The following is a 24,485-nucleotide window of genomic DNA, read 5'->3' as shown; positions in this document are numbered from 1 at the left end:
GCTGGGTTAATTATGTGAAACCCTGAAGACAATCCTATGAGCCTTCATCTATGCCCTACTTTCCATATATTCAATTACTATGATCAGTAATGCAAGACACATGAAACCTCAACAGCGGGCACTTACCCACGATGCAGCACATCGAGGACTAGTTTGCTTTCATTGAAATAGTTAATTACAGTAATGCACCGTTGTGCTGGTTTATTTGTGCACATATTTATGGGATAATTATAGAATATTTCTATCTGTAAGCACTCAGCTCTTCAGTATACAAGTATTTGTTATAATTTACTAGGTAATGGATGGGAACAAGAGATCCAAATCTCTGCACGATACCTGAACGCAGACAGAGATCATGGAAGTGTAACAGAATAAATTGACAAACCCATCACGTCTGTAGCTTAATAAATGACAGCGCGCGCAGCGTGGTATTACACGGTGGTCACACATAGCATACAGCACAAAAGCCATTTTCTACAAATACACCCACACAGCTGTGAAGAATATCTCACTACTCACAGCCCATTCTTGCTATTGTAACAGGGAGAATGGAAATCGGAGCTGCCTACGTCAGTATTACTAATGTCATTTACTATGCTTCACTTCTGCCTCTACTCCTCTCTGTGCAGGCTAGAAAACAACTTTTGTTATTTAGATTTAAATCGATTTTATATTGACCAAAAAAAAATCAAAAAAATTAAACTTTTTGAAATTCAATCCAATGGTTGATGTAGAATATGGATCGCTTTTAGCCCATTATTAAAAAGTAAGTAAAAAACAAGTCACATTCTTTCCACTTTGTGTAATCTGACTTCTTGCTAAGAGTGAATGCAATTTTTGAATGTGACAGGGAACAAAAACTTGTTAAGCCTCTTTATAAAAATCACAAGCAGGGAGAGGTCTAGTGAGGTCCCATATACTTCAATGGGTTCCCTGTTATGTGTCTTCTGATATTAAAAACCAACATTTTAATGTTTTAAAGAGAATCTGTCATATTAAAAGTTCAGACAAATCTGAAGACTATATGGATTCAGTACATGGAGGTCATTGTAAGTACCTCTTGTTGGAAGGGGTGGTGGCTGTAAGGTCAATTTTTTTGTTATACTTTGTTAGACTAAAGTAAGCAGCTACTGGGAGCACCCGTGACACATGGCTTCCTTCCTTTTAAAATCAACCTTTGAAATTATGCTAATAAATAACAAGGATGTTACCAGAGCCGCTCTGTGCTGTTGCTTCACAGGCTGTTACACTGTCTCACCTTGCAGCAGCTACACCAATAACATTACTGCCCGTACATAAGGCTGTATCATGTGCAGGAGAGTCATAAATATACCAGACTTAGCTTCAGGAAGGATGCTTGTTGAACTCACCTCGGGTCACTTGCATAAAGCTTTGCAAACTGAATCTTTAAGAGGGATGGAGAGACCTGAGAGGCAGGGGCAATGCTTTCTAATGGCACTTTATGAAAATATATTTTGTTTTGAGGGCTTATGTCAAGACTTGAATCAGCAGACTCTGCTGTCCAGAGATGCAGCTCTCTGAACAGCTCCAGCACTGATCCTTGGCCTAGTTCTTGATCTTCCAGTTCCCAGTTTCTGTTCACCGATTTTGTTCCACCCCTTTTTTGATTCAACTTTCTATTTAAACACACCCCTTCTTATCCTTCCATACAAGATTATTGTGTTCCCAGCCTGTAATCTAGTTTAACTCCTACTCTCGTGAAATTGACATCTCCTGTGCATAGACCACTGACTTACTATGATACCTGCCTGCCTCCCAAAACTGACTCTGATCTTCTGTGATACGACCACCAGCTTCATCCTGACTATGTTACTGCTAAGCCTCTCCTGTGTGCTGACTTCTGGCTTCAGCAACCATGATTCCTTCCTGCAATTACCCAAGTAAGTAGTTGCAATACTTAGACCCCAAACCAGACCCACATAATTACGGCATAATTTGACTGAAAAGCTGTGCACTTTGTTAAAAGTGAAGACTGATTTCCATAGAGCCCTTTTAACTAAATGCCAAATCACAAGAGAGCCCTTTTAGGACTGCCAGGCAAAGTACTATTTTATTTACAGAACTGTCCTAAGACAGGATAGAGCCTTAACGGTCAGGCCTAAAACATAACTTTTAATAGGTCTATAAAATTGTAATCAATTGTTAATCTATTATCACACAGTGAATTAAAATCCGCAAGTCCGAGGCTGCTGATTAACCTAGTATGATCTATAATGCTGGGTATTCACTCAGCCAATAAGTACATCGATGGGTCTCTGTTGTGTAACGGGTCACTGCAGAGACCATTGATGTACTTATTGGCTGAGTGAATACCCAGCATTATAGATCATACTAGGTTAATCAGCAGCCTCGGACTTGCGGATTTTAATTCACTGTGTGATAATAGATTAACAATTGATTACAATTTTATAGACCTATTAAAAGTTATGTTTTAGGCCTGACCATTAAGGCTCTATCCTGTCTTAGGACAGTTCTGTAAATAAAATTTTAACTAAATGCCACCCTTCTTTTAGCTAAAAGTTGTTTCCCTCACATCCCCATAAAATCTACTTTGTTACCATAAATTGTTGACAAGTTTGCAATGCCAAAAGATGTATAGTAGAGAGCCTATCTCTTCCTTGCATCTCCAACATATGTTTGAATATTGTGGGTACATTTTTGCTATCCTATATGGTGTGAAGTACCACCTATACATTAGTTTCCTTGCTGTCTTTTGGTCATTGTATCATCCCATACCCAATTCCTTGGGACCCAGGTATTGCCCTGCTGTCTCTAGGTATGGAAAACATTCCAATCTCTCAGGCAACAATTATATCTCATTGTTTAAATGCAACTAGAAATCCTATAGTTAAAAATTGTAAATCAAACTCCCTTCCCTCCGTACAAGAAATTTTCTGTACAGTTAACAACAATTATAAGATGGAACTTCTTATTTCCCTCACTACTTATTTCTCCCATTTCTTAATTTAGGCGCAGGGGGGCACTGGAAACGTGCTATATTGTTTAGTGTGATGTTTGTGGCGTAAGAGATTAATGATTTGGCGTATGAGCCAAAAGGTTAAGAACTGTCCCCCCATTCATGAAGGTGAAATGGAACATCTCTAGACCAGCTTTTAGCTGCTCTAATTATAAAAATAAAAGCATCAGAAAAGTGTCAAATTCAAAAGCAGCGCCTCAATTTGGCACCCAAAAATAGAACAAGTCATAATTGTCGTAAAAGCACCAAAGTAAGGAGCAAGAGGAAAAAAAAATAAGCAAATTTTCCGTTTGAAAGGGGATAATAAATGCCTCCACCGTGTCTACATATTGTTATGTAAGTGTTATTACAATATCATAGCTCCCAGCCAACCGTCCTGGATTCAGCGGGACAGTCCCGTTTTTTACAGTGCTGTGCCATCAACCTGATGGTTGGGAGAATGTCCTGCGTTTGCTCACTGTGTCCCACACATCCCCTCTGCGTCCCGCCTCCTGGTGCCAAAAAGAATCACTCATCAGGACCCGGAGACAGAATTTAGAGAGAGCATATATACAGGACACAGCTCCTCCCTCAGTGCTCTGATTCCTACCTCTTGGTCTAGAAGCTACATGCCTGTTGCCAGCTCCTCCTGCAGTCTTGCTTAAGCCATGTCCCTCCTCCCCCAGCCATGCTCAGGGATGAAGCACAGTCATAAAGGCAGCTGCTTGGGGGGAAAATGAGAGGTGCTGCTGGGGGGATATGAGGATGGAGATGGGGGGAAATATGAGGGGGGCTTCTAGAGGGGAATATGAGGCTAGCTGTTGGGGGATATAATGGGGGCTGCTGGGGGGGAAATATGATGGTGGCTGATGGGGAGAATATTAGGGGGAGATACTGGGGGATAATATGAGGGGGAACTGTTGAGGGGACACTATTATGGGGAGGGGTTGGGGGATAACATGAGGGGAAGTGTATTTGTGTTTGCCTCTAATAACCAATCAAAGCTCAGGGCTCACATTAATGACCTGTGGCAGAACAGCAACCAATCACGGCTTAGCATCCAACTGCCACAGCAGCAGCAGACAATGGCTCCTGTATATTGTGGGTAATAAGTGGATTTTGGAAAGTGTGAGGAGAAAATTTCAGCTCAATACCTGTGCAAAATTTGGTGATTGTAAACGCGACGGTACAGATTCCTTTAGTGGACTTACATACACACACACACATACACTTTGCTTTTTATATCAGACTAGCTGTAGCTCCTGGTGTTGCCTGGGATAGTAAAAACTGCTCTTAGCTATAACAAAATAGAATGGGTTAGCAAAAAATATTTATATGTAACTTTAGACTGCCTCAGCCTGTCTCTGACCATCTCTGTCACTGACCGTCCCTCTTTTGTACGTTTTTGAGCATCTCTGTCTCTGACCATCTCTTTCATTGACTGTCTCTGACCGTCCCTTTCAGCGACTATCTCTGACCGTCTCTTTGGGTGACTGTCTGTCTTTGGCAGTCTCTTTGAGTGACTGTCTGTCTCTGGCAGTCTCTTTCAGTGACTGTCTGTCTCTGGCCATCTTTTTCAGTGACTGTCTGTCTCTGGCAGTCTCTTTCAGTGACTGTCTGTCTCTGGCAGTCTCTTTCAGTGACTGTCTATGACACTCTCATTCCTGTGACTGTCTCTGACACTCTCATTCCTGTGATTGTCTCTGATACTCTCAGTCCAGTGACTATATCTGTCTCCGAATGTCACTTTGTCTATGGGGAGATGTATCAGAGTGTTTGAGAGCAGAACTGCCTATGGCAACCAATCAGAGCTCAAGTTTCATTTTTGCACAACAGTTTATAAAATTACAGATGATCTAGGATTGGGTTCTATGGGTAACTTTATGATAAGTCTCCCCCTATCTCTGTATCCCTATCCATCTTCCCTCACACATAAGCATCTTATACAAATTGCCTACAGTAGCCAATCAAAGCTCAGAGCTCATATTAATGACCTGTGGCAGAATAGCAACCAATCATGGCTAAGCTTTTAACTATAACAGCAGCAGCAGACAATGGGGGTCATTTACTAAGGGCCCGATTCGCGGTTTCCCGACGTGTTACCCGAATATTTCCGATTTGTGCCGATTTCCCCTGAATTGCCCAGGATTTTGGCGCATTGGCGCTGGCATGCATGTGACAGAAATTGGGGGGCGTGGCTGAACGAAAACCCATGGATTCGGAAAAACCGCCACATTTTTTTAAAAAAATGTGTCGCAGAGCTTGTACTTACCTTCACTGGGAACAGGCCGGTGAACTTGAGTGCTTTCCGATGCTCTTCGGAGGACGTCGGAGGAACTGCCTTAATGAATCCCGGCCGGACCCGAATCCACCGCAGAGAACGCACTGCTGGATCGCGAATGGACCCGGTAAGTAAATCTGCCCCAATGGCTCCTGTATATGGTGGGTAATAAGTGGTTTTCGGCTCAAAACCAAGTTTACATCATTCCCGGAGTCACAGAGAACAACTGTGCAAAATTTGGTGATTGTAAACACGATGGTATAGATTCCTTTAACGGACACACATACACACACTCAGCTTTATATATTAAATTATATGATTCAGTGTTATATGATTTTTCCACACATAAATATCTTTATTCTGATACCAGATAAATCATTTCCCATGATGCTGTGATTCATTATTGAAATTCTATATAGCGCATTTACCCATTTACATATATCAGTGGTGCTTCGGGATATTTACTGCAGGTGCCAGGCTCGCTGAATGCTAAAGTATGATGTAATAAATCACTTGATCAATAAACCATTAAACCCTAACCTGCCTGCGGTATTTATTACCACGTGTATGCTATCACACAACTATTCAGGGAAGAGTAAGGAAAGGACCACAAAATTAGCAGAGAAAATGCTCCAAAATTTATGTGGAGATATTATCCATCTCCAGCAGAGCTGGGTTCAGTTTTGGTTAAATAATCACATGGAGGATTTTTATGTATGATCTCGGAGTAATAACCCCAGTCCGAGGAATACATAACTTTCCAGGTGTGTTAGTAACCTTCTCACATCTCATTTGGTATGATATTGCAGTATTCTTTATAAATCTTCTTTCTTATGAGTATCCTCTGACATTTTCTGAGGTTGCACACTCACCTATGTTTCAAGTATGCCATCTAGTGATGAAAACTCGATTTTTGTGAGATTCTTCATACTCTTGAATATTTCAAATTCCATCATTTACCTTGTATGAGATCCACATTGCAATCTTAAAGAAATCATGATATTGCTCTAGTTATATATCTAAAGTGGAAGGAAGGGGTAAAGTTTCCTTTGACACTTTAAGGGATTTCCCCATATGTCATCTTTTCAAAGATTCAAATCTTAAAGTCTAGTAATTCCCAAATAATTTCATAAATGGGAGCACCCATGTATATTGTCTTTCTTTCAGTGGCGTAACTAGGAGAAGAAGGGCCCCATAGCCGGCTTCTGTATAGGGGCCCCCCTTCCCACTTAAAAAAGATACATGTTTGTATATTTTCACATGCAAGTTACCATTACACATTTATACACTCATCTAGAGAATGTACACACATACATACAGTTTATACAGACACATATGTATACACATACACATCACAGATACAGCATATATACATCAGATGTTTGTTATATACATATAATGCTGTACAAGTTTCAGCATAATATGTATCTAATTGTGTACATCCTCCACACTGTAGTGTGTCAAGCCAGATGATCGGGCCCCCTGACACTGCGGGCCCCGTAGCGGCTGCTATGGCTGCTACCACTGTAGTTATGCCCCTGCTTTCTCTGTCTCCTTACTAAAGGGGTTGTCCACGGGCAGGGTAAAATTACCATGGGTCTTGGGTCTTGTATTAAGATTGTTGGTCCCCTATCAGTACAAATGTTTTTGAAGCAATCAGACCATTTTTGCCTAGTTACAGTACCAGATCAAGCTTACTTCATAGATACTGTAACAGAACCAAGCTTTCATAAGAACGGACCATGTTAACTTCAGCTCCGTCTTTACAAATGGCAGATCCCTCCATACAAATTAGCAGAAAGAAAGATGTTGGTAGCTACCACCAGTCACCACTAGGGACCAGGGCCAGAGTAAGGGGGCGGCAAACTTTTGCCCAGGGTCCCCTGTCCTAAAGGGGCCACTGCATGTGGACGTGTTGCTCCTTTAATATCCCTTGGTTGAATGCCCGGGTGAAGATACCTATGATCTATCTCCTGTCTATATATCTATCATCTCTCTGTCTAGTTATCTATCTCCTATAGTTTGTATATTTCCTATCTATATATCTGTCTATCTAACCATCTATTTATCTATATATCTCCTAGCTACTTGTATATCTCCTATTTATTACCTATCCATCAATCAATCGATCTTATAGATCTCTTCTATCTATGTACGTATTTCTCATATTTATCTTCTATCTTTATAAAATCTACTTAATATTTATGCTTCAATAAATCTATCATTTATCTATAAATCTATATCAGGTTTCAAGTTTCTCTTTTATAATCTATCTTCCTATCATCTGTTTATCTCCTATAAAATCCTCCTACAGTTCAGTATTACAGATACTTCTCATACTACTGTTTGTAACTACAACATGTTATTATTGTTGCTCAAGGAGCCTCAAGGAGCCTCTTACTGACTGTGTCTGTTCAAAAAATAGATTTATTTTGGGGCCCCACTTTTAGTTTGTCTGGGGCACCACTTCCTCTTAAACCGGCCCTGCTAGGGGCAGCTTTCTAAACACTGAAATATGCAAGTTACAGTTCCTTTATTACTGTACCGTATTGCTTCAAAATGTTTACTTTTCACATTACAATGTCGTTTATTAAAGTTAATTTATAGCCAAAACACAGCTTTACAGAAGTTTACACACTTTTTGCATTAATAGTTGAAAGCCTCAGATTACCTCCAACAGTCCCAGATCCAGTAGAACAGTCCTGGATTTTGGACTAGTGTCCCTGGGAAGCTGGAGGCAAGTCCTGGGCTTCCTCTGGACACAATGATGCAGGGAGCCAACAGTTCCCCACATAACAATTGAGCCTCTGCCATGGTTGTGTGTATCAGAGGCCGGCAGGCACAATGCGATGACATCATCAACTGCCAGCTTCAGAGCCAGGAGGGAGGAGCACTGCTGCAGAGGATCGAGGAGAGGTAACTGGTACCTTATCAATGTGAGCTGGAGTGGGCCACCATGTAGGATGGAGGCTATACTATAAGGGTGGGCTACAATGTGAGGGGAAGGTAAAGCCACTATTTGAGGGAGAGAGCAGTTGTAATATGAGTGTGGAAGAAATTTGATAAATAAAAGGAATATCATTTAGAGGAAAAGATAAACAGAAAATGAGGATTTAGTGGAAAGTTACAGAGAGGGGGGTATTATAAATGGGGGCATTATATGTGAGGGTTCTACAGGAAGGAGGCGCATTATATTTGCGGGAGGGGCAAAGGATAGGAGGCCTCATAATGGGTGGTGGGCATGTCGCAGGAAGGGGGCATTATACAGTGTGAGGGCACCTAAGGTGGGAATTATATTGTGTGGTAATACTGGGCAGTGGGATAAGTGGCAGGGCAATTGCAGAAATATTTTACAAGGTCCGTCACATTCTGCGTCTGTTCTTCTCAGCCACATAATTAGGGAGGAAAGCAGAAGTGGATCAGCAGCACTGAAGAGATGAAAATCTTCCCATTACTGTTTTCTTCCGCTTTTGTTTCACACATTACTGACCAAATGATGTAATTGTAAAATTATAGACATAGGACATGATATGAGTTGAGTAACTTATGAAGTAGCGCAGTCTAGGGGACATATGTACCGTATTTGATGGCGAGGGCTCAGTATGTTCAGAGCCCAAAACCTGATTGTGAAAGTGAAGTGTAAAGTAAAGCTATACTGATCTGGCTAATAAGGGGTTAAGGTGAACACGAAAAAAAACTTTTTTCTTTATCTTTAAACTTATTGGACGTGAAAACTTTTGGGCGGAGATGTGTGTGACTGTGTGTGTTCTTGTACTGATAGACAGTAAATACGCGAGTTTGAGAATAGAGTGAAATATTTCCACTGGACTATCTATGGTAACTTCAGAGCCGCGTGGACTTACCTACTGAGGTAGAACTGGGGCTAGGGCATCATAGCAAATATCTGTAGATCATGCTTGGGTGTGTTTAGAGCACACTCCAGCTGTGCCATGTTAGGAAGTAGAAGAATGATTAGACTTTTACAGGCGGTCCCCTACTTAAGAACACTCGACTTACATACGACCCCTAGTTACAAACGGACCTCTGGATATTGGTAATTTACTGTACTTTAGCGCTATACTAGAATAAACAGCTGTAACAGTTATCACAGGTGTCTGTAATGAAGCTTTATTATTAATCCTGGTTCTTATGACAACCCAACATTTTTAAAATCCAATTGTCACAGAGACCAAAAAAGTTCTGGCTGGGATTACAATGATAAAATATACAGTTCCGACTTACATACAAATTCAACTTAAGAACAAACCGACAGACCCTATCTTGTATGTAACCCGGGGACTGCCTGTATATCTTTATTTCCCCATGTACCAAAAAATTTTCCCAAAACAATAACTTTTTTCAAAAACTGTTTTGTGTGAAGACATGAACCTTACCTTTGAGTCAAAATGCCTTGACTTCATTCTAATAGCCTACATCAGTAAATGTTCCTAGTTAGGGTCATGAGTCATTTGAGGAACCTCATTCACCAATTCTTATTAGATTTTCTTATTAGATTTTCAGCAGATTCTTTAAAATAGATCTAGAAGATGGAGATGGCTTCCATTAACTCATAATGAAGATGTAAATAGAGCTTTGGCCATGATATAGAATATAAAATGTATGTGTATCGTATAACTCATACATTGTAGGTATGTTTTAAGCATATGTTGTAGAATTCAAGCAATTTCATACATGTATTTTATTTGGTACATGACCACTGTGCATTGTTTTGTAGCACAGTCATTTACAATGTAAAGATAAAACGACAGATATACTCTACATAATGTCATTATAGTTTTGTTGACAACTTAAGCAAAAAATATTCATGAAAAATAATTATATTTTCATAGCATTCCTTCTGGTTATGTGTACAGCTGGTATCTTGTTGACTCCTTATCAATCCAGAACACTAGTTTGCTGGTGGCTTTTCGGTAGCCCTAACCACTGCCTCTTATCTCTCCCTGACAACAGGACATGTCACGTCAGCTGTCACACACATCATGAATACCAAGCTGTATCTTTCCTCCAATGCTCAGTCATCATGTGCAGGTCCGAAACTGGAAGGAGAATTAAAAGAATTGTTTAATTACAATGACCAGACTCCGTGGTCAGGAGACACTAAGACGTATAGACATGGACACGTGTGGATCGAAAAAGTAGCTAAAGGTAATGAAAATTGTTTTTTTGCTGCCAGCAAAAAGTCACGTCTGTTTGGGCATGTGCAGAAGGAGGCATTCGCAGGTTAATAACAAATAATCAGTGAGAACATATGTATTGGAAACTGGAAAATATCTCTTGCCTAAATGATATTAGCATCCACCTCAATGACCTGAAGCATTTGTGAGGCTTTATGAGGGATTACATACACAAGTAAAGCTGAAATAATAGAGTTTTAGGAAAACCCTTACTTTGTTAAGGCATCCCCCTATACAATCAAACCTCTAGTAAGTGTCAATGTAGGGAGGTAGCAGACACATTTATTTTAGTAAATATTTAAATTCTATTTAGGAAAATTGGCAACTGGTTGTTACCCCTTGAGCTGACCATGTCAGACTGCCGAGGGGGTATGATAACACCCAATCCATTCCTATATTCTAAGGCGGAACCACACAGAGTAGAGCTCTAAGAAAACATAGTCAAGAGTTGATACTTAGAGGGAATGGAACAGATATGTGGGGAATGATCAGATTCTTCCTCTCATTGAGGAGTAGCTGTGTGTCTACCATGGTTATGATTTAGGGGGTAGCCAAAACCTTTAGCTTTGGTCGCTACTCAGCCACCGTGTCGCTTGTGTCCTGGCACAGGCTCAATGTGATCGCGTCCTCCTGCAACAAGTCGCAAGCTTCTCAGGAAATAGGTTCTGGCCTGTGGCCTGGGCAGTATTTGCACTTACATCGGAGGAAACTATGACATCCCCACGACCTACTGAACCGATTCGCACACTGCTTAAGCCAAAGGTTCGGAATTTCACTGTGTGACCAGGCAGGTGGAGACGATAATGGACATCATGTTCACCTGTGCCACAGTGATCTGTATCTCATGATATGGCTGTGAGATGTAATTAGGTGAGCAGCGGGGCAGGGAGCCATTAGCTTCCGTGCTTCTGCTACTGTAACATTGATGACAGGGGGAACCGGATCACAGTCCCTGTGAAAATGTAATCATTTCTGCAGGGAAAATAGGGAGAACTGGCTACAGTCCTGAGTATAAGGGGCAACTTCTGCTGGTCTACTCATGTCTAGGACTTTGCCGCTGCTTCCTCTACTCTATCAAATAAAGAGTGGTCTAGTAGAATACTAATGGAGATAGTGGGTAATGTGGGTTGTCCATGGCAGTACAGTGGTTGATAGGAATAACCCTGATGGTTAAGGGTATGAGCAGAAGGGGACCCTTGTGCACCTGAACAGGCTCCCATGCTATCCATCCGCCAATGATTCATTGCCCTATATTTAACATTTCCATATTTTCTGAAATGTATGTACTAATACTAAACTAAACAGTACTAATGGTACTGGACTACAACATTAGAGGAGCTCTGAGCATTATTCAATGTCAGAGGTACTAAGATTTTAGTGTACACACTGGCATCATTATAGGGGAGATCTTGGGAGGCTTTACCAGAAGCATCTAGACCCATAATCAGGAAGGGATCGTCCAAAGAGGACACCTTTAACCCCTTAAGGACCAGGCCCTTTTTCGTTTTTGCGTTTTTATTTTTCACTCCCCACCTTCAAAAATCTATAACTTTTTTATTTTTCCGTGTACAGAGCTATGTGATGGCTTATTTTCTGCGTAACAAATTGCACTTCGTAGTGATGGTATTAAATATTCCATGCCGTGTACTGGGAAGCGGGAAAAAAATTCTAAATGCAGTGAAAATGATGAAAAAACACATTTGCGCCATTTCTTGTGGGCTTGGTTTTTACAGCTTACACTGTGCGCCCCAAATGACAGGTCTATTTCATTCATTAGGTCAATACGATCACGGGGATACCAAATTTGTATAGGTTTTATAATGTTTTCATACATTTACAAAAATTAAAACCTCCTGTACAGAAAAAAAATTCTTCATTTTGCCGTGTTCTTGCGCTAATAACTTTTTCATACTTCGGTGTATGGAGCTGTGAGTGGTGTCATTTTTTGCGACTTCTGATGACGTTTTCAATGCTTCTATTTTTAGGACTGTGCGACCTTTTGATCACTTTTTATAGAATTTTTTCTATTTTTCAAAATGGCAAAAAAATGCCATTTGCGACTTCGGGCGCTATTTTCCGCTACGGGGTTAAACGCAGTGAAAAACGGTTATTATATTTTGATAGATCGGGCATTTTCAGACGCGGCGATACCTAATGTGTTTATGATTTTTACGGTTTATTTATATTTATATCAGTTCTAGGGAAAGGGGGGTGATTTGAATTTTTATGTTTTTTTAATATAATTTTTTTTTTTTTACTTTTTTTTATTTTTTTTTTTCACTATTTTTCAGACTCCCTAGGGTACTTTAACTCTAGGTTGTCTGATTGATCCTACCATATACTGCCATACTACAGTATGGCAGTATATGGGGATTTTGCATACCATCTATTACAATGTGCAGATCGCACATTGTAATGGATGGCCTAAAACATGATAGCCTCGGATCATTGTGTGATCCGAGGCTGTCATGGCAACGGATCGCCGCTCCCCGGTGACGTCACGGGGAGTGACGATCGGAGCCAAGATGGCGGCGCCCACGCGCCGCCGGCTCTTTAATGCCGCCGGCAGCTTTGCCGGCGGCGATCAAAGGGTTAACACCCGCGATCGGTGCAAGCACCGATCGCGGGTGTTAGCGACGGGCATTTGCTTCATTATGAAGCAAATGCCCGGTGAGTATGAAGAGGGCTCAGCCCGTGAGCCCTCTTCATACTCCCCCATGCGCAGTAAGACGTAAGGGTACGTCTTATTGCGCTATGGGGTTAAGAGGGTTTCACATTCTTTATTTGATCCCACTATTAAATGCTGAATCTAAGTAAATGCAATAATGAAACCGACCTCTAATCTAAATATATTATATTTGCTTTATCAAATTTTCATCTTTTAATTTCACGCCCCATAAATTTAACCTCCATCTTTACCTCTTACAATTTAAGAGACTTTGGAAAATAGCCACGTACAAGCAAAAACGGCACAATTAAAATGCACTGTCATTTGATCTCCCTGATAGATTCAGTAGGGGAAATACAATGAGAACAAGAAGCAATTAATATACAGCTAAACAAGTGTAAGTCAGAGAAGGTTAAATGCCACCAAGTTTTAAAGGTGGCATATTCTTCAATTTTATGTGACTGTTTCATTACACGATCATTCACAGCCCACACAAGTAGCAGCTGATAATTATGTTCTTACCAATTTTCTCCCCATCGGGAGGGATATTTCAGAGGTAGATACATAGTAACCTGTTCTCTGCTAGCAAGATATAGATATTTATAGTATTTAAACAGAGTGGTAAACCTACCTTTAAGTACTGCCTATCCTGATATCCTTTGGACGGCCTCTTTATTTTAGAAATGTCTTCTTGATTATGGGATATTCCACGGCTCAGAACCCAATTCATCAGATGTGATCTAAGGGGGGAATATAGCAGAAGGTGTTTTATTTACAGTGAGGACCAACAAATATTAAATAAAACATTATGGGGCACACTTACTTACCCGTCCCGTGCGCGATCCCCGATCCGGAATGTTTGACGATAATGAACTCTGCCGCAATTCACTTAGATTGTGCGCCCGATTTCCTGAATGTGTCGCTTCCTCGCTCAGGTCCGCCGGAGTTCACTATCTTCCTCCCAGTGCATGTAAGTGGTTGGCTTGTGACACAATTTTTATGTTAAATACCGCGGTTTGTCAGAATCCGTCAGATCATCCGTCGGCCTGCCCCCCTTTTAAATGCGCTGCAAATCGGAAAACGTCGGAATATCCAACGTTTGTGTGGTCCACAGACCCGTAGTAAATGAGCCCATATATTGTTCTCTGTTAAAGTGTACCCAACATTTCAACAATGTTTTCATAAATTAGTTGTACAGTGTCTCTACATGAGGAGTAGCGATATTTTTGATCATTATATGACCTGTACTCTGCCTTTTAATCAGTTTATCCACAAGGAAAATTTTGGATAATCTGTTCCCTCTCTCTTTTAAAGTGTCACTATAAAGTTACTGATAAAATAATACATAAGCCATTGACAACAATTCAAACAATATCTGTATCATGCGGCTGGCTTCTTCCTAGCCTGAGATATAGATTGGTATATATATCATCCCTTCTTATAAAATCATATTTAGCTATTCCTGAAGTAGGCAGCACTTCCTGGTTGTAACATGAGCTAAGGGCATTGAGGCCAGAACACTTAAGACATTCATATGAACTAGGACCGCATGTTTGTAAGTGGACGACCTGAAGAGTGTGACATCACTCCAGGTCCTATTTTCTTGTACTCCTCTCCTGGAGGCCCTCCCAACAAGCCTCCGGTCATCTCTATATGGTCTCCCATGGTTACCAGAAAGCATGACAAAAGGAGAGAGGGGGACAAGATAAAACATTTACTAGCAGCTAAACATATGCAGATGGCTAATTAGAGTCAATTAGAGAATTGCTTATTTTTGCTTAGTGCACAGTTAGGAAAACATTTTTATACTTTACAGTTGTACTTTAAGCATCAGTTTCCTTCCCCTCTCCATAGACTTCTTTTTAATCTGAATACATCAGTGAACTGCATAACCTCTTGCTCTCTGAAGGCAATTTAATTTCATCCATTTGTCTCCATGCCCCTATAATGATCCACCAAATAAACTGGCAGACAAAGCTAAGTAAATGCCCCTAATATCTTTATATCTTTAAGGAGGATTAAAAGACATCTACCAGCAGAATGAAGGATTGTAAACCAAGTACACTGACATACTGGTGTCTGCCCCCTTTGGCAGGATCAGCTCTTCTTTAAGCTTCCTATGTCCTTGTAGTTAAGAATAAAAAGGGTTTAAACATTATGCAAATGAGCCTGAGGGGCTCCAGGCTTTATTCACACCTATGGAGCCAGGGCCCCTCAGGCTCATTTGCATAATATTAAAAGCCTTTAAAAAAAATAACAGGCCATAAAAAGCTAAAAAAAGAGCAGATTCTGCCAGAGGAGGCAAGCACCAGTATGTCCGTGTGCTTGGTTTACAACACTTCATCGTGGTGGTAGATGTCTTTAAGGAGGGAAAAAGCCTCCATAAGTGGAAACTTATGCATATTTGATATCTGATCTGATATTATATATTGTAGACATCTCACTGGAGAAGTGCTCGAGGGGGTGTACATCTCACCTAGGTTGCTACGTAGTGTGAGATGGTAAGTCCAGGATTGATCTGTTGCTCAGCAGTATTATGCTGCTGAGTTGTTGTTTAATCTTGCCGGGCCTGGATTTACATGGAGTGGCAGGTAGGTTTGGTAGTGGGACTTGCCACTCCCTCCCCTCGATCCAGTTCGGGTTTTGGATCAGGTGAGCTCTGCTCCTAATCAGCCTGTGAAGGTAAAAGCTTTCCAAAGCTTGCAGGTCTGGGCTCTCAGCCAGGAAACAGCCTATGTGGGTTTGGAGGAGCCCTGCATCTTCCTGTCTATGCGGCCGCTGTGTTTACGAGTGTTAGATAGGTGAGACAACCTGTTAGTAAGCGCCCAGACGGGTAGGTCTTTTGTTTGAACTTTTAAAAGCACGGTGTTGCTGTATTTATGTTTGCTGGACTGTTTATGCTAAAAATAAACGCCAAGTTGATCTTTTATACATCTACGTCTGCTGTGAACTGTGTCCTAACACACCATCCCCCGGGAAGATCCCTACAATTGGTGCTGCGGAGCGGGCAAAAACGGTTGCTAGGGGCAACGGTGTGTATCAACTTGGCTACAGCTGCTTATGTCCTGGGTGAAGACTGCTACTTCACTCCAAAAACAGACAAGCGCCATGGAGGAGATGTGGAAGCAGTTTATGCAAGTGAATTTGCAACAGCAGCAGGCTCAGACAGCGGCTAACCTGCGCCATGAACAAGCAATGGCTCAACAACAAAAACTCATCGAGCTCCTGATAGCTAAGCAAGAGGCGTCTGCAGAGGCTAATCCACAGCCAGCGGTGGCAGCCGCTCCAGAGACTTTTTATGTGAGACGGGCTGTGCAGCGAGCGCTGCAAAAGATGACTGCTGAGGACGATGTTGAGGCCTACCTAACTGTCTTTGAGCGTGTGGCTGAGCGAGAGAAGCTACCAGCTGCTGAGTGGGCAGAGGTCATTGCGCCCTATTTAACAGGTGAACCTCAAAAGGCCTACTATGACCTCAGTGAGCAGGAGGTCAAGGACTATACTCGGCTAAAAGCAGAGATACTTGCCCGACTAGGAGTTACCGCTGCTGTCCGTGCCCGGAGGGTACGCAACTGGAACTACAGTCTGGACAAATCTGCGAGGTCCCAGATGTATGACCTGATCCATTTGGCAAGAAAGTGGTTGGAGCCAGACACCTCTACTCCTGCACAGATCCTAGAGAGGGTCGTGATGGATCGCTACCTCCGAGCACTGCCTGCTGACCTGCAACGCTGGGTGGGACAAGGTGATCCTAAGAATGCAGACGAACTTGTCAACCTTGTGGAGAGGTTCCAAGCGACTGAGGACTACCTCCGTGATGTTCCTGCAGCTTCTTCACCTCCCCGGAGTGCCAGGTCTGTGCCGTCACCTGGTAAGAGACTTCCATCGATTGGGGGAGTGTGGAGGGGTGCTGATCGAGGGAAAAGGGCTCAAGAGGTATCTCAGGGGCAAAAGACTGGCGATGGTCCCGGGTGGCCAAGTGGCCCTAAAAAGGACTCCCTGCCAGGGAGACCAGGCCCTATCAAGTGCTGGAGATGCCATGAGGTGGGACACGTGTCTGCCCATTGCCCCCTTACCTCTGAGCCAATGGAGTGTGACGCTAGCCGGCGTCAGTCGCTATTTGCGGAACCATCTTGTGTTGCAGTTCCTGGACTAGAGACTGAACCGCAAGTCTGCAACATTACCATTAATGACTTCCCTGTTAAGGCGTTGCTGGACTCAGGAAGCCTTGTAACCTTGGTGCATGCCAGCCTGGTGGCTGGGGACTTTGGGTCAAAAAAACACATGAGTGTGGTTTGCATACATGGTGATACAAAAGTTTACCCTATAGTGCTGGCTAAAGTCGGGACTGAACTAGGCTCCGTACAGTATGAAGTGGGTGTGGTTAAAAACCTCATGCATAATGTAATATTGGGACGAGATTTTCCGTTGTTCTGGGCTTTATGGGGAAAAAGAAAAACCCCCGAAAGGAGTGAGAATACCCCTAAGGTTGTTGCATTACCCACTGTAAATGATAAAACTGTGCAGGATGAAAGTGATGCTTTTCCTTTACAGGTCCTGGCTGGAGAGGAGGAGGAAGCTCCTCCCACTGAGCAAAATATACCAGACTTAGAGGTGTCTAGGGTTAATTTTGGGACTGCACAGTTGCAGGACCCCACTCTTAAGAATGCGAGAGAGCAGGTTACTGTTTTGAATGGGGTACCTCAGGAACCAGATGCTGAGAATAAATTTCCACATTTTTCCGTGACTAATGATTTCTTCTATAGAGTCACTAAAATTAATGATGAAATTGTGGAACAGCTTCTGGTCCCTAAGCCGTACCGGCGTCAGGTGCTTGACATGGCACATAACCATGTTCTTGGGGGACACTTGGGGACTGAAAAAACGCGGGAGAGAGTCCTCCAGAGGTTTTATTGGCCTGCAATTTATGATGACATTAAAAAATACTGCGAGTCATGCCCCACATGTCAGCTTAGCGCCCCAGTGTCACATTTTCGTAGTCCTTTGGTGTCGCTCCCCATTATAGAGGTGCCTTTTGAGCGTATTGCCATGGATTTAGTGGGTCCCATTGTAAAATCGGCTAGAGGACACCAGTACATTTTGGTTGTCTTAGACTATGCGACCCGCTATCCTGAGGCTGTGCCCTTAAGAAACACTGCATCTAAAACAATTGCCCGGGAGCTGTTTTATATGTTCTCTAGGACTGGGATCCCCAAAGAAATCCTGACTGACCAAGGTACGCCCTTTATGTCTAAGGTGATGAAGGAGCTATGTAAGCTATTTAAAATCACACCTATACGCACCTCTGTATATCACCCCCAGACAGACGGATTGGTGGAGAGGTTTAATAAAACCCTCAAACATATGTTGAAGAAAGTGGTAGAAAAAGATGGTCGTGATTGGGATCACTTGTTACCTTACCTGATGTTTGCTGTGAGGGAAGTTCCCCAAGCGTCCACAGGGTTCTCTCCCTTTGAGTTGGTCTATGGTCGTCACCCTAGGGGTCTATTAGATATTGCAAAGGAGACATGGGAGAGTGAGTCCACCCCATACAAAAGTGTTATCGAGCATGTAGCACAAATGCAGGACCGTATAGCCACTGTAATGCCCCTAGTAAGGGAACACCTCCAGAGGGCGCAAGAGAGCCAAAGTAGAATTTACAACCGTTCTGCGAGAATCAGGACATTTAACCCAGGTGACAGGGTTCTCATACTAGTTCCCACTATAGAGAGTAAATTCCTAGCGAAGTGGCAAGGTCCCTATGAAATTGTTGAAAAGGTCAGTGAGGTAAACTATAAGGTGCACCAACCAGGTAGAAGGAAGCCTTTCCAAGTTTATCACATAAACTTGATCAAATCCTGGAAAGACAGGGAATCCTTGGTGGCAACAAATCCTGGTAATAATTTGTCACAACCAATCCCTTCGGTCAAGGTTGGTGATACCCTATCAGGGTCACAGAAACAGGAGGCTAAGGAGTTTTTGCAGAAAAACAAAGACAAGTTTTCTGACCTTCCAGGGCGTACACACCTCATCCGTCATCACATTGAAACTGGGCCTAGAAGCAGAGTAAACCTCAAGCCCTATAGGATACCAGAAGCACGCAGAGAGGCAGTGTCTGCTGAGGTGAAACGTATGCTTGACCTAGGAGTGATTGAAGTTTCACAGAGTGAATGGTCCAGTCCGATTGTGCTAATCCCAAAGCCCAATGGAACTTGGAGGTTCTGTAACGATTTCAGAAGGTTGAATGAGATCTCCAAGTTCGATGCTTATCCTATGCCCAGGGTAGATGAGCTGATTGAAAAGATGGGTAATGCCAGGTACATAACCACCCTCGATCTCACAAAGGGCTACTGGCAGATTCCTCTTACTGATGAGGCTAAAGAGAAAACTGCATTCTCCACCCCTGAGGGGTTGTTCCAGTATGTAGTGATGCCATTCGGGTTACATGGAGCACCTGCGACTTTTCAGAGGTTGATGGACTTGATTCTGCGACCACATCGTGATTATTCAGCTGCCTACCTCGATGATGTGGTCATTTTTAGTCCCGATTGGGAAAGTCACCTCTGTAAGGTACAGGTTGTGTTGAATGCCATAAGTGATGCAGGGTTGACCATAAATGCCGAGAAGTGTGCACTAGCCCTAGAAGAGGCCAAGTACCTGGGTTACATTATTGGGAGGGGTTTGATTAAGCCACAGTTAAATAAAATTGAGGCAATACAGAATTGGCCTAGACCCCTGTCAAAGAAACAGGTCAGAGCTTTCCTGGGTATTACGGGCTATTACCGTAGGTTTGTGCCGAACTTTGCCTCAATTGCAGCCCCGCTAACTGACTTGACAAAGGGCGGAAAGTCAGCAATGGTGACGTGGACTCCAGAGGCCGAGAAGGCTTTCCAAAGCCTTAAGTCTTCTCTGTGCCAACAACCTGTGCTAGTTACCCCCGATTTCAGGCGAGAATTTCTGGTCCAGACAGATGCCTCTAACACAGGGTTAGGTGCAGTTCTCTCACAGGTGGTGAATGGTGAGGAGCATCCGGTGATGTACTTGAGTAGGAAGTTAACCCCGGCCGAGAAGAATTATGCTATTGTGGAGCGTGAATGTCTGGCAGTGAAGTGGGCCCTAGAATCCCTGAAGTATTACTTGCTAGGCAGGAAATTCAAGTTAGTGACAGACCATGCCCCCCTAACATGGATGAAACTAAACAAGGAGAAAAATGCAAGGGTGACTAGATGGTTTCTGTCCCTACAAAATTTCAATTTCACTGTGGAACACAGACCAGGGAAATTACAGGCGAATGCTGATGCACTGTCAAGGGTACATTGTCTGTGGGGACAAAATGCTCAGCCCTCCGGTCTGAAAAAGAGGGGGGGGATATGTAGACATCTCACTGGAGAAGTGCTCGAGGGGGTGTACATCTCACCTAGGTTGCTACGTAGTGTGAGATGGTAAGTCCAGGATTGATCTGTTGCTCAGCAGTATTATGCTGCTGAGTTGTTGTTTAATCTTGCCGGGCCTGGATTTACATGGAGTGGCAGGTAGGTTTGGTAGTGGGACTTGCCACTCCCTCCCCTCGATCCAGTTCGGGTTTTGGATCAGGTGAGCTCTGCTCCTAATCAGCCTGTGAAGGTAAAAGCTTTCCAAAGCTTGCAGGTCTGGGCTCTCAGCCAGGAAACAGCCTATGTGGGTTTGGAGGAGCCCTGCATCTTCCTGTCTATGCGGCCGCTGTGTTTACGAGTGTTAGATAGGTGAGACAACCTGTTAGTAAGCGCCCAGACGGGTAGGTCTTTTGTTTGAACTTTTAAAAGCACGGTGTTGCTGTATTTATGTTTGCTGGACTGTTTATGCTAAAAATAAACGCCAAGTTGATCTTTTATACATCTACGTCTGCTGTGAACTGTGTCCTAACACACCATCCCCCGGGAAGATCCCTACAATATTTTAAAGTCTCTTGTGCAATTGATTTATGAAATGTTTTTGAAGCCTTAGTGATCATTTCAATCATATGGTATTCTTATAATAGTTGCATACAATTTTCTAACAAAGGGGATCTTCCTCAAATAACTATCAGCAGAAAAACGAGCTAGTCAAATCATTACTTGAAAAAACATATATCTTTTTATTCATACAATTCCAAGTCAAACAAGTAAATATACACACAAATTATGTTAAAAATATACCAAGGGAACCAAGTGTCCCAGATGGCAATTGGGACCACACAGAGTACCAGAACGGCCCCCCCTCCTCCGTCTAAAACCCCAAAATAAAGCAATGTGTAAATAACTAAACAGTTTAAGCCCAATAGTAGGGCCAACAAGGTAAGAAAGGGGTAAGTAGCAATGCAACCCTTTAGCCCATTCGGTGCCCCGGAGGTACCATCCGGGGTCTATAGTCAATGGCTATTCATATTGCACTTACCCGCAGGCATGGTGACAGGGGGCAGACAGGAGACAGGAGGAAGGCCGAGCAGGCACACCCCGACGCGCGTTTCGCTGATGCTTCGTCAGGAGGTGAGGAGTGTGTGTTGTGTCCTCCTATATATACATCAAACCGCCGCGTCCGCTTGAAGACGCGCCCACCGCGTGACGCGTCGGTCCACTGAGGTCGCGCACCGGGCATGCGTCATCATGGTGCGCCCGACCCGATCACGTGGTCAGGATCTTCCTCAACCCTGATGCTTATAACAACAGGACTAAAAGGGTATATGGGTTGAGTTTGTATTTATGATAAAAAATGTAACTTTTTGTTTTCAATGTCAAATAATTTGATATAATAAAAAATAATAATAAGCAAATAATAATAAATTATTATTAATAATAATAATAATAATAATTTTATAAAAGCAGCTGGTGAAACCATCACTCTGGTACATTCTAGATGCCTTAATTTTTTTTTTCAGATTTTGATCATCTTCTTTTTTCAGGATGCTGATTGGTCCATATCTAATACTTATTGGGATCTGGTTCCTGACATTTACTGATGGAAGTAATTGCCCTGCACAATGTAAATGTATAAACTTGACTGAAAATAAATTACGGGTGGACTGCAGCTCCCGGAACTTGAAGATCTTTCCTTTCCTACCTAAGGACACAGAGGAGTTATACTTACAGGAGAACCTATTGACAGAAGTTCCTGCTGGGGCCTTGGATTATTTAATAAACCTGAAAAAGTTGAATTTATCTTCCAATCCGCTGCATTGTGACTGCAAGATCCGGTACTTAATTATGTGGCTCTCCGTTGCTAACATGGACGGAGTCAGCGGGATACGATGTGTCTATCCCTCCTCGCTGTATGGGAAACCAGTCAGCCAGTTAACGGGGAACGAAATCAGTTCTTGCTGGAGGCGCGCAAGACTCTGTTCAGACTTTCTATTTAATGATGCTTTACTTTACACTCTTCTTTTCCTCTTGTTCTTCCTAATGATCTTATGCCTGAAAACTTTTAAAATGATAAAGTTTAAAATCAAAGTTAGTGATAATGACATTGAGTTAAGAACATATCAAACACCCAAAGTTGGTTTCCTTAAGAGAAGATCTGTTTCATATGTAAAAGCCTGTTAACTCCTTGAATATCTGTGATATTATGTTTATTAACTTATATTTTAGTTGCTGATTAAGTGACAGATATACTTGGTGTTGTTGTTTATGGTTATCCAGGAAGAAATAAAGACCATATGTGCTTGTACAAATAGGGGGTTTCTAGGAATTCTGGTTGATGACGGATCGTGTCGCCCCCCCACTCTGATCAGCTGTTCCGATCAGCTCTGATCAGCCGATATACGCCCCCCATACACTTCTATGGGCTCACGACGCCCTACGGGAGCGGTATGGTGCAGCACACATGCGGCACCGTACCGTTCCGTAGCCCGGGAAAAGATAGGACATGTTGTATATTTTCCCGTATTACGGCGCCGCGGCCATATATCGCTATGGAGAGGGGCGGGGGTGAGCGGCGCTCACCTCCTCTCCCCTCGCTGCCGTGTGCCCGCCGTGCTATGGTGCGGCGGGCACACAGCAGTGTGCATGTAGCCTAAGGCTGCATGCACACTGACGTATACACGCATGGTTACGTCCAGGTTAGCATACGTCTGGCGCCGTGGAGAGGAGGAGGAGTGACCCCTCTCCACAGCGATCCACGGTGCACGGCCCATAACACAGGGAAAGATCGTTTCCCCGTGTACGGAGTAGGTGTGGCACCATATCGCTTCATGCTGCCATTGCCGGTCTATGGAGGACGTATATATGTGTATGTAGCTGTAACGCCCATACAAGTAATTGGGGCTGAGCTGCAGTACCAAGCACAGCCACTACAACTTGTATGGGGCTGTGCTGGGTAGACGAGGCTACACAGCAAAGCATTCTGGGTACATACATTTTTATCAGAGCTATAGACTATTAATACAGAATATATAGTTGTAGGCATAGCATTCTTATAGCCCATGTAATGAGGTGTGGACGTTTTTTTCTACTATTTCTTTCTACTAAGAATAGAAACATTGGATTGTCTATCTCCATGTAACTGTTAACAGTAAATCTTGGCCATTCATAGAGACCCATATAAAAATACACTATACATTAATAAGTGCGAAGGAAACTGTATTTGTCCAGGCAAGTCCTTGGTACCAGGTGTAAATGAATGATTTCAGGGTTGTTGTCATCTTCTAATTGCATCTTCTGCCGGTCTCAGTGACGATTTCCTCAACTCTGAGTAGATATTAATGCATATGGAAAACATGGCTTATCCACGTATCCTGTCTAAGTGGACCTGACACTAAGGGGCACATTTACTTACCTGTCCCGTCGCGATTCCTGAGGTGCGTTGTCAGACGAGGATTCGGCAAAAAGCCTTTCTAAATGCGGCGCACATCTGAAATCGTCGGATATTCCGACGATAGTGCGGTCCGCGGACCCTTAGTAAATGAGTCCCATAGTATCCGAGGTGAACTCATTGGGGGTCATTTACTAAGGGCCGATTCGCGTTTTCCCGACGTGTTACCCGAATATTTCCAATTTACGCCGATTTCCCCTGAATTGCCCCGGGATTTTGGCGCACGCGATCGGATTGTGGCGCATCGGTGCTGGCATGCACGTGATGGAAATCGGGGGGCGTGGCCGGACGAAAACCCGACGGATTCGGAAAAACCGCCGCATTTAAAAAACAAAAAGTGTCGCGGAGGTTGCACTTACCTTCACCAGGAATAGGCCGGTGTACTTGAGTGCATTTCAGCGGACTTCAGCGCAGCAGCGCCATCTGGTGGATGTCGGAGGAACTACCTTAGTGAATCCCGGATGGACCCGAATCCACCGCAGAGAACGCGCCTCTGGATCGCGAATGGACCGGGTAAGTAAATCTGCCTCATTGTAATGGTTTATA

General features: G+C 43.0%; 1 protein-coding gene across 4 annotated transcripts; it reads left to right on the top strand.

The window, feature by feature from the left end:
* The first annotated feature begins 1,758 nt into the window (after positions 1-1,758).
* On the top strand, positions 1,759-22,776 carry LOC140103779 (platelet glycoprotein IX-like). Of its 4 annotated transcripts, none has more exons than XM_072127014.1 (3): positions 1,759-1,901; positions 10,230-10,424; positions 22,036-22,776. In XM_072127014.1, the coding sequence occupies exon 3, from the start codon at positions 22,037-22,039 to the stop codon at positions 22,670-22,672; it is 636 nt and encodes a 211-aa protein (XP_071983115.1). In that variant the 5' UTR covers positions 1,759-1,901; positions 10,230-10,424; position 22,036; the 3' UTR covers positions 22,673-22,776. The 4 variants fall into 4 exon arrangements, with proteins under 4 accessions (XP_071983115.1, XP_071983114.1, XP_071983113.1 ...); XM_072127013.1 differs by lacking the exon at positions 1,759-1,901 and adding an exon at positions 8,116-8,174; XM_072127012.1 differs by lacking the exon at positions 1,759-1,901 and adding an exon at positions 9,050-9,129.
* Positions 22,777-24,485: the final 1,709 nt, after the last annotated feature.

Source organism: Engystomops pustulosus, chromosome 10 (genome assembly GCF_040894005.1).
Source record: "Engystomops pustulosus chromosome 10, aEngPut4.maternal, whole genome shotgun sequence".
NCBI classification, from domain to species: domain Eukaryota; kingdom Metazoa; phylum Chordata; class Amphibia; order Anura; family Leptodactylidae; genus Engystomops; species Engystomops pustulosus.
The sequence above is the reverse complement of the archived record's forward strand: the minus strand, read 5'-3'. Positions and strand labels throughout refer to the sequence as shown.